Source organism: Salmo salar, chromosome 11 (genome assembly GCF_965601325.2).
Source record: "Salmo salar chromosome 11, fSalSal1, whole genome shotgun sequence".
Lineage (NCBI taxonomy): Eukaryota > Metazoa > Chordata > Actinopteri > Salmoniformes > Salmonidae > Salmo > Salmo salar.
In genome coordinates, this window is record NC_138301.1 from 17,172,978 (window position 1) to 17,184,307 (window position 11,330).

The 11,330-nt window shown below is 44.0% G+C and overlaps 1 protein-coding gene across 1 annotated transcript in view; it reads left to right on the forward strand.

Moving 5' to 3' along the window:
• The window catches only part of LOC106562150 (protein ENTREP2), a 188,550-nt gene extending 183,693 nt beyond the window's left edge, over window positions 1–4,857 (forward strand). Inside the window, exons 8-12 of the mRNA XM_014126809.3 lie at window positions 2,263–2,332; window positions 2,501–3,205; window positions 3,400–3,471; window positions 3,714–4,033; window positions 4,183–4,857. Coding sequence (XP_013982284.2) covers window positions 2,263–2,332; window positions 2,501–3,205; window positions 3,400–3,471; window positions 3,714–4,033; window positions 4,183–4,398 — 1,383 coding nt within the window. The 3' untranslated portion in view covers window positions 4,399–4,857. The remainder of the gene's footprint in view (window positions 1–2,262; window positions 2,333–2,500; window positions 3,206–3,399; window positions 3,472–3,713; window positions 4,034–4,182) is intronic.
• Window positions 4,858–11,330: the final 6,473 nt, after the last annotated feature.

Consider the following 11,330-nt stretch of genomic DNA (forward strand, 5'->3'; position numbering starts at 1 on the left):
TCTGGAGCTCTGTCAGAGTGACCATCGGGTTCTTGGTCACCTCCCTGACCAAGGCCCTTCTCCCCCGATTGCTCAGTTTGGCCGAGTGGCCAGCTCTAGGAAGAGTCTTGGTGGTTCCAAACTTCTTCCATTTAAGAATGATGGAGGTCACTGTGTTCTTGGGGACCTTCAATACTGCAGACATTTTTTGGTACCCTTCCCCAGATCTGTGCCTCGACACAATCCTGTTTCGGAGCTCTATGGACATCTCCTTCGACCTCATGGCTTGTTTTTTTCTCTGACATGCACTGTCAACTGTTGGACCTTATATAGACAGGTGTGTGCCATTCCAAATAATGTCCAATCAATTGAATTTACCACAGGTGGACTCCAATCACATTGTAGAAACATCTCAAGGATGATCAGTGGAAACAGGATACACCTGAGCTCAATTTCGAGTCTCATAGCAAAGGGTCTGAATACTTATAAGGTATCTTTTTTTTATACTGTAAATGTGCAAACATTTCTAAAAATCCGCTTTCACTTTGTCGTTATGGGGTATTGTGTGTAGATTGGAAAACAATTTATTTAATCAATTTTAGAATAAGGCTGTAACCGAACAAAATGTGGAAAAGTTAAGGGGTCTGAATACTTTCCGAATGCACTATAGGTGTGATGGAAAAAGTCTAATTTAGATGAGATACAGAAGACACATCTTGTCTGGTAGAACATCAGAGCAGGTATAGATTTCAGTTTGGTGTTTGTCCTATGAACTCAATCATGGAGGTACGATTGTTGTCCACCTGGAGAAAATGTGAGATGTCACTTCTTCAAGGAATATACTTGGCTTTCTGTTGAATGCAGCTGGGTCGTTCCACCAATCGGGTACCTTTTGAGAAGTCGAACTTGGTAAAAAAAAAAAAACATCTCATTTTAATATTGACATAAAGAGCACATGTTCAACTTAAAACATGTTTTCCCCATCTCTTGAGGTTAAATAAAAAAAATACTATATTAATTGCCTATTAAGTGCCATTTAAAGTAACAGGGTTGACTGTAACAGGGTTGACAATTTCATCTTAAATCAGCCGTACATCCCCTTGTGACAGGGGGAATGGAAGCTTGTTGTGTGCAACAGGGAGTGGCAATTGAATGCAAGCTTAACAAAAAATGACATTCAGTCATTGACGCAGTTATCTGTTCAGAGCTGAGTGGTGCTTTGTGGCTTTCCTAAGACAGACAAGGTCTCTTGTTTCTTACATGACAGTGAAGGGAAACCACAGGAGACAAAGACATAGGAATCCAATCTGTAACAAAGCTGCGTCGTTCAACAAAAAGAGTGCCTTTTGTGTCCCTTTGATATTTTAGGAGACATTGTGCACTAACATTTTAGAACAAGATATATTATTTGCTCTAAAATGTAATACCGAAAGGCTTCCCCTCATCTTTTAGAGCTCTTTGCACAGATCTTTAGAAAATTATCTTCTAACAAAGATTCTGTGAATGAGGTCAAATCAATACAGCGTTTTCTCACCTGAAGTACATGCCTTTGAAGTGTTGATGCAGGGACAGCACCTGAGGGGACTGGCTGCTGTTAGATGTATGCCTCATAGGGGAGCAGCTGCAATAGGAGGATCTAGATTCCCCTTGAATAGACACTCGTCGCTCACCTAGCAGGTTGACTAGAATAGAGGTATAGACCCGAAATGATCCGTTTGTACAGGTGACTGCAGCTTATGATTGGTAAGACTGAGGTATTGTATTGGAACATACTTTATATTAAATGGTACTAAAGACACTACACAGAATTACATGACATGCTTCTAAGACCCTGATTATCCTTTTTCCTATTCACTGCTATGATTTAGAAATACTCATCATGATGGGATGAGAAAGAAAGCACACATTACACATAATGTAATAAGCATACGATTACCTAAGAAAACCACATTGCAGTGACAGTTCACCTCCTCTAAAATCCCAGTGGAATTCCTGATGTAGAGTGGGTGATGTGTGCTTAGAGAGCTCTCTACTGGCCAGAGTGTGGTACTGAGCACATGGTTTCCAGATGTGTCGGGAAGAAGCAGCGGCCTCTGACAGATGTTCTCCAAAAATAATTCTCTGACTCTCCCACCTGTTCCTCATCTTTAACAAGGGTTTCACTAATGGCAGAATTATTTGGTTCCCTCACTCACTATCCCTTTGGAAATGTGTGTCTCCTTTGTGAACTGTAAAAACGAATCATTTGTGTGTGTCTGTCTGTCCATGTGCTCCTCTCTGCAGGTCACTACCAGCATTGATCAGCAGACCAGCCTCTGTGAGAGAAACACCACAGCTGGTCTCAGTACTCAGGGTAAGGAAGGCTTAATCACTATCACTACAGCCACCCCTCACACCACTTTGACTGTGTGTGTGAACAGGCTGGTGTATCCCACCCATAGGGGTGAGCCATGTTTGATATCTATGCCTGTACTGTAATTTGGTGCAGCTGATGCTTGTGCTCTCCTGTGTCTTGGCCCAGCCTCGGTGGACAGTGCCTCTCTAATGGTATCAGAGGAGGTGGCAGAAATTCCAGACCACAGTTGCTCCTCAGAGGATCTCTGTTCCCTGGAGATGCAGGGCTCTGACTCCTCTCCCGATGGCACGCTGCACACTGCCCCCACTGATGGCAGCTGTATCAGTCTAGAGCTCAGTGCCCGCTTCTCCCACCGCCACCGTGGCCCGGCCCGGCTCGACGACACTGGCTACAGCGAGTCCTCCCACACCCAGGACTCCATACCCCGCTCTCCAGACTGGTCCATAGAGAACGTCAACATACTGGAGCACGAGGAGCCCAAGGGAGGAGCAAAGCTACACGCAAACCTCAGAGAACGAGCCAGTAAGAAGCAGCTGATTCTTCCTGTCCCTCCAACTCCTCCCTCCCTGCCCTCTGCCTCCCCCTCTGCAGCCGCAGCCGCAGCCACAGCCTCCGTAGAGGCAGCCTCAGCAGCCCAGAGCCTCCCTGCCTGCCCCTCCCCGTCCCCCCCTGCCCGGCCCCGTGGCTCACGGCTGTGCTTCAGTGTGTGGTCCCCATCCTCCTCTTCCTCCTCCCCGGCCTCGCAGCCCCCTTCTACCTCAGCGCCAGCAGAGCGACCACGCATGCTCCGGTCAGGCAGGAGGTATCGCAAGCTGGCTCGCATCGTACGCTCCACCAGCGACCCCATCTCCTGTACCTCCATATCTGGAAGTACGTGAGTTGTTCCTGTGTCGGCACGGCATTGTTCCCCATATGTTGTTTAGGAAAGATCCTGTCATTACTGTTGAGATGAACCGGGTTAATCAGACCACATAGGCAACTAGCATCACTTCATTTGTGAAATGCAAATAATATACTTTAGCATAAGTACTTGTTCACCATAAGGCTAACATCTCCCTCTGCAGGTGACAGCTGTGGCTGCCCCTCTGCAAGCAACCCTCCTCCTGAAGATTCTCCTCAGACTTCACCAGAGCAAGGTAACGTCCACCCCACCAGAGCCTTTTACCACCTCTGTACTATTTACGCCTTTCACATCTCCCCACCAGATCACTCCCCACCTAACCTGGCAGTCTACACATACCCCTGGCGAAAACAGCCATTTAGAACAGCAGCTCATAGGTGAAAATAGTGTTCACCTACAGAATGTGCAAATGTGTTGAATGTGTTGAGTCCCGCCTGATTGGATGTTGTTATATGTTTGTATCTTCGGTGTGTTCAGAGTCTACAGAGGTGGCAGCTCCTCTCCACGCCGCTGCCAAAGTCAGCACCCGCAGTGGTAGGAAGCAGAAGGAGGGGAGGAAAGTGGACATCCGCCTCAAACCGCGAGCCCTGCACACGGTCTCCAACGAGCGCCCACACTCTCTGGCTGACCTCAAGACGTATAAAGACACCAAAATCCTGGTGGCCAAATTCCTGGAGCACTCCAGCTGCAGTCTACCTCCAGAGGTCCAGCAGGTGGTCAACAGCATCAAGTATGTCATCAAGTCTGACGAGAGACACATGGAGGAAGCTATTTTCAGTGCCAATGTCATAGATCAGGTACGCCTATCGATGGGCATGAGTATGAATGCATATACAAAATAAGCTGGTCTGATAACTTAATGAAACCATTGTTGGACCATTCTGGTCTAAACTGTTGGTCAGTGATATTGATGGATGTGTTTGTTTGTGTCTGTTACTTTGCACAGGTGATGACACAGTCACAACGCATCATCGGCAGCCCAAGGAAGCGTGCCCATGAAGACTTGCACCTCCAAAGCTGTGGGGCCTTGAGTTCCCCTTCCTCATCCCTGCGCCGTCCACCTACAGCACCAGGGCCTCCCAACCCCCCTACTTCCCTGGACTCCTCTCCCTCACCCTCTGAACGCACTCAAAGCCTTTTGTGTAGAGAGACCATCCTTTGACCGCCCTCCCTCCACACCAAGGACTCAACCCCTATTTCTATCTCATAGTGCCCTGTGAGACTGTGCCAAGACTTTAGCAGAAACTAACTCAGTAAGTCATGTCTGGACTGGATTGGCTTCTGTTCTCTCTCTCATATCAAAAACAGCAGAATGTTCTCTTCTCCCTCAGGGGATTTTTTAACAGTCTCAACCCTGTAAACACACTTGTAAGCCAACTAAATGGAGATGTCATGATGAATAACTAGTGCTCTACTTTATGAAAAGGAAAAAAACGACTTTGTATTAAAACTGTGAACTGGACAGTTTTTGGATGGTACTAGCTCCTGCAGACTTTGTGGATTCTGATTGGCTGAATACTGTGTGCCACTGCAGGACAGAGAACTTTACAAAAATGGATTATTTAACTTACCTCAATGTGTTACAGTTCTTATCAGTGTTACAATAAAATATGACTTTCTATGTTGTAGTCGACCTACTTTCAACAATGGTATGTCATTTGAACATTACATACATTTTTAGGAGGCGTGAGAGACAAAGAAGCCATGCTTACAGAAGATGCATGGCGCAACTGAATAGTAAAAAAAAAAAATATGAAAATACTGTATGTACAAATCACACAAATTGTGTAATATTTTGAAAACCTTGTTCATTGTAACTTTCGAAATATCAAGAGCTTGTGGTTTGACAAACTATTCTGAATGATCTAGGTTGCCATCCAATTGGCGACAGAGTTTCAGGTGAATATTCAAAAATCTGCGTAGAAACAATATGCAAATATTCCCAACAGAAGTGTTTCCATCAAACTGACTTATCAGCGGATGAAAGGCTGTGCGTGATGACGTAGTGTACATAAAATGACTTTTGCACTTAAGTTTTCATGTACTGAATAAATCAATTGAAGTTTAAAGGGATAGTTTAACCAAATTACAAAATGATATATTGGTTTCCTTACCATGTAAGCAGTCTATGGACATGGTATGACAGCAATCCATACTTTGGTTTCATTTCCCTGGTACTGTTTCCATATGCTAACGTTTTAAGATTTTTGGCACAAATCCCATTCAAATCATGGGACATTTATTATACTATTTCGGGCATAATTTACAAATCATGTGAAAATATCTCAAATTGATTGTGAACCTCAAGAAAGTCACTTATAGATGTTTTTAAAAATGTCTCTCATTGATCGAGACAGGTGAGTGTCATCGTGACATGCAGGACCCAGGGGTAAATGTAGATTACATTTCCCAGTACGCGACAATGTGTGCACACACCCCAAAAAATGATGGGCCAAATCATAGAACTACATATAGAACCCCTATTAATTCAATAGGATCTCTGTGGGCCTAGTCCTAAAGATTTGTCATTTCACTTTTAAAATGTATGACCTTTTATTGTGGCATAAACACAAACGGTCATAATGTTTTCATCTGATTCTCAAACATTCACTTCAAATGGCTCCTTTACTAGACTACCCGCGCACATTCACCCACTCGCAAGATATTTCCAGCCGTCAAACAGTGGTAAATGGAAAGAGACATCTGTTACACAAAACACCAAAAAGTCTAATGACATATGTCATTTGGTGATTGTCATTAGGCTAGAATGTATGCATCCACTGCTGTCCTGCGTCTCGGTTTCTGCCACTACTCATCTCTGCCTTGGCAAAATGTCAGTGTTCTCATTGAACCATATCACATTTTGGAGTGTATAGGCCGCTATACCACCCGTTTTCAAGTCCAATCGCACATTTTTCATGCCTCTGACATACGGTAATGATTAATAATGGTGTAATAGCCTACAGTTTTGTTGACATTTTGTTTTAATTATTATGATAGGCTCATGTTTTACCGGTATGGTGTACCCCCACTATTTATTTGTCTGGGACTCTGTGCCAGACCGTACCACCTAACTTTCACCCCTGGATGGACGCACCTGTCTCAAGCAATGAGAGAGGATTTGAAATACACAAGATAGCGGCTTACACATTGTTGCATTACTTCACGGAGCAAAACATTTATTTATTTTAATAACAGAGCATTTAAAAAATACTAACGAACTTATGAAGTCATACCTTATTCCCTCTGCCTATAAACTCTGCATGCTTTTACATGTCGTGGTGGTAGTAGGCTACAACATAATCACTTACGGCACGCATAAAAGCTTGTCCATCGTAATTGTTGCGTAATCTATTTCACCTGCCCCGACCTTCTACTTCTTTAAATTTGTACTGTCACAGCCTCCCTATTCATCTATTTCTCTTATCTAGCCCTGTGTTTCCGTCTACTGTTCTGGAGTGTGAATTCAATACACTTTGTGAGACAAAAAGGGATGGAACAACAGATGGGGAAAAGGGAGAAAAACTGCCCTACCAACTAACCCTGTACCCTTTAAAACCTCACCACTATCTGATCCTACAGCGGATCAGCAGCCTGGGAGGTGTGGACACTATCGTTCAACACACCTTGTAACTCTTCTGCAGTAAAATCACGTACAACCAAGTGCTTTTCTGCAGCTGCCAGCACAACATCTAATTTCTGTGATTTACGTTCTATTACTGTGGTACAGATGATAACGATGGGTATGGACGCTAAGAAACACAGTTACTGAAGCACATGTTATTCCTATCAATATCTATTGGCCTTATCCTACTCACAGGGATCCTCTTCACTGCCTCAGCATATGACACCTTCTGTACTACTCTGATCCTGGCAACCTCAAACTACCTTTCTCTCACCGGACACTTCTGATCTCCAGCACCATGGATACCCCTACAGTTTACACACCCAACTTTTTCCACTGACACTACATATTCCTTTATCTCATGTCCTCCTGTACACTTCTCACATCTAAGAATCTTCCTCCTACACACTGTTGCAACATGACCATACACTTGGCACCTGAAACACTGCAGCAGGTTCAGCACAAAACCTCGTACTGGATAACTGATATATCCTAACATGACTTAGTCAAGTAAAGACTCAACATCATAACTCAAAAGAACAGAGTGACTCTTCTATTTCACCCCACTCTCCACGGGATCTCTGTCGCATCAAATGGTGGGCATCACAAACACTGGGAATCTTCCCCTTCAGCTGATCCATGTTCACCCCTGCCTCTATCCCAGTAATCACTCCCTTCAATGGCGCCCTGTTCTTGAGAGCAACACAAACAACATATCTTGTTGAATCATATTTTTTTATTTTATCCAGTCGGACAAACACTCCAAACAGTCTACCCTACTGCCCGGAGGCGTCTGCATGTTCCTAAAGTACACAGATGCCTCATTTTGGGGGAGGGGGGGCGACAACGACATGTCCCCCGTCCCCAGTGAAAGTTGCACCCCTGATTTTGACTCGAGAATAACTGTTTCTGGCTCATATCGATGCCACCCACATAGGACGTTTTCAAAGGGATTTGTTACTTTTTAAAGGCAGTCGCTCTTTAACCACATTTACATACTATGGAAGCATTTAGTTGCTGAAACTCAATTGGAAATACAAGTGGACCCATCCACAGTTTTTATGGAAGTAAAGTCATACCATATCAAAACAATCATGACAGCTGTGATGGAAACAGGAAGTTTCGGTACGATTTTATAAATGCAAACAGATCATTTGTTCATTAGACATGGTGGGATCGTTTTGTGTCGATAAAATGAATTATGCAGTGGAAACGCCTTTATGCAAATATTGTTATAATAATAACTTGGAGTCGTGATGATATGCATATGGTGTGTGGTCCTCCCACTAAGACTCGGGAAACCATACAGTTTATTAGGCTACAGATTTAATAAATTATGATGAACTTCACAGGGTGGTGAAAGTACAAGGTGATGAGCTTGATGCTCCTTTCCAATAAATATCGAGGGTCTTATTCTGGTGACATGATTATAGATGCTTGACTGCTATTTGACAACAACAAAGATCATATACTGTGCCTTGCAAAAGTATTCACCCCTTGGCGTTTTTCCTATTTTGTTGCATTACAACCTGTCATTAAAATTGATATTTATTTGGATTTCATGTATTGGACATACACAAAATAGTCCAAATTGGTGAAGTGAAATGAAAAAAATAACTTGTTTAAAAATAATAATAATAATTACAAACGGAAAAGGGGTGCGTCAATATGTATTCACCCCCTTTGCTATGAAGCCCCTAAATAAGATCTGGTGCAACCATATTACTGTTAAGTGGAGCGACACAGGGGCACCCAAGAGCAGACTCAGATGAGGAAACAGGGATGAATGAACCAAAATATTTATTGTTACACAGGGAGATATGGAGTGCAGATCCAGGGAACCTCGGATGAGTTGCAGAAAAACCAGATGTGGAGACTGAGGTTGGAGTTAGCTGAGTAGAGCAGGGTAAACAGGTCCTGAGGGGAATCCAAGGTAGTGGTGGCGAGTAAAATCGAGAGCAAGGTAGTTGGGTGGTGAGATGTGGAACAAGAGACAGAGACAGAGCGGTAACTGCAATAAGAGGATAAACGGTGTCAGGCAGGGAAACAGGCACAACAGAGTACCAGGATCTTGAATAATCATAAATGGCTAGAATCATGAGCATAGATTACGATCTGGCAGAGTGGAAGTGGCAGGACTGAGTATTTGTAGAGGTCTTGATTATGGAACGAGTTGCAGCTGGTAGGGATCTGCTCTGACTCCAGCACACTTGTCTCCAACCACACATTCACACAGAGAACGGGCCAGGTGGGGATCTGCTCTGACTCCAGCACACCTGTCTCTGCCCACACAATCACACACACACAGAGAGAGGGAGAGGGAGAGGGAGAGAGAGAGGGAGAGGGAGAGGGAGAGAGTACTGGGGGAGTGGCGGCAGGTCAAGGATGAGCTGTAGAGGGCGTTGCAGGAGCAACGTTGCGGGAGTGACACTTTATTTAACTAATTATGTGACTTCTGAAGGTAATTGTCACATCTGCTCCTGCTACAACCTCTGGTGTTCATCCGGTGTCTTCTTGACCTGCAGTTACTCCCCCTGTACAATCTCTCTCTCTCCCTCTCCCTCTCCCTCTCTCTGTGTGTGTGTGATTGTGTGGGCAGAGACAGGTGTGCTGGAGTCAGAGCAGATCCCCACCAGTTGCAACCTGTTCCATAATTAAGACCTCTACAAATACTCAGCCCTGCCACTTCCACGCTGCCGGATCGTAATCTCTGCTCAGTCAGTCTATGGGCTAGCCGTTTGTTACTATTCAGAGCCTGCTATCCTGTTGTGCCTGTTTTCCTTGCCTGACGCTGTTTTCCTCTCCACTACAGTTCTGCCCACTCTGACTCTGGTCCCTGTCTCCAGTCCCATGTCTCATCATCCTGCTCCTCTGTCCTGGATTCCTCACTCAACTACCCCCTTGGATTCCCCTCCAGACCTGCTCACCCTGTCTCAACCCCTCTCGCTCCAGTCTGTTTCAGTCTTCTAGAGATTTGAGACTGGGACGGAGGTTCACCTTCCAGCAGGACAATGACCATACGCATACTGCTACAGCAATACTCGAGTGGTTTCAGGGGAAACATTTAAATGTCTTGGCATGGCCTAGTCAAAGCCCAGACCTCAATCCAATTGAGAATCTGTGGTATGACTTAAAGATTGCTAGCTGTGCCAAGCTTATAGAGACATACCCCAAGAGACTTTCAGCTGTAATTGCTGCAAAAGGTGGGGGGGGGGGTGAATAGTTATGCACGCTCAAGTTTTCTGTTTATATTTGTCTTATTTCTTGTTTGTTTCAAAAAAAATATTTTGCATTTTTAAAGTGGTAGGCATGTTATGTAAATCAAATGATATAAACCCCCCCAAAATCTATTTTAACTCCAGGTTGTAAGGCAAAAAAATAGGAACAATGCCAAGGGAGTGAATACTTTTGCAAGCCACTGGAATAACCAGTAAACTTGGAGTCACGTGATGATATGCATATGTTGTCCTCACACTACAACTTGGGAAAATATGCAGTTTATTAGGCTGCAGATGACATGTTATGATGAACTTCACAGGGTGGTGAAAGTGCACTGTGATCTTGATGCTCCTTTCCAATAAATATCGACAATCTTATTCTTGTTACATGATGATCGACGCTTGACTGCAGGTTGACAAATAAAAACATTCTTGCTCTTATCCATAATAATCTCATTATGTAGACTAGACTACCCACAGATCCTACCTGCACTGTAGGCTATCTGGAAGCTGTTGTCTAGAGCGCACGTACCAAGACCAGACTAGGCTATTTAACGCAAAAGTTTTTGTGACAAAACTATTGGTAGAGTTGAAAATGTGATGGAAACACATTGAACTTTAGATTTTTAGTCAGTAAATGGAAACATAAGCGCAAAAGTACATTTTGTGTGCACTACGTCATCACACACTTATTTTTATCTGCAACGTTGTAACGCCCTGGCCATAGAGAGGGGTTTTTGTTCTTTATTTTGGTTAGGCCAGGGTGTTACATTGGGTGGGCGTTCTATGTGCATTTTTCTATGTTGGTTTGTTTCATTGATTTTGGCCGTGTGGCTTCCAATCAGGCACAGCTGTAGAGTGTTGTTGCTGAGTGGGAGTCACACATAAGGAGCATGTTTTTCCTTTGGGTTTTGTGGGTAATTGTTTCTGTTAGTGTTTTGCACCTGACAGGACTGTTTGGCTGTCGGTTGTCTTGTTTTGTTTGTATAGTGTTCTTTCTTTATTAAATATTCCATGATGAACACTAACTCCGCTGCACCTTGGTCTACTCTCTCTCACGACAGCTGTTACAAACGTGTCCATTTGGTGGAAACAACTGCTGGGGAAATTAACTTTTTTAAATGCGGATTCTTTGAGGTTGTAGATACAATGAGAAATTACATACACACACACACACACATGCACATACACATACACACACACAGGGATGGCTTTAGCCTTTAGGGGGCCCAAAGCGAGACTTGTTTGGGG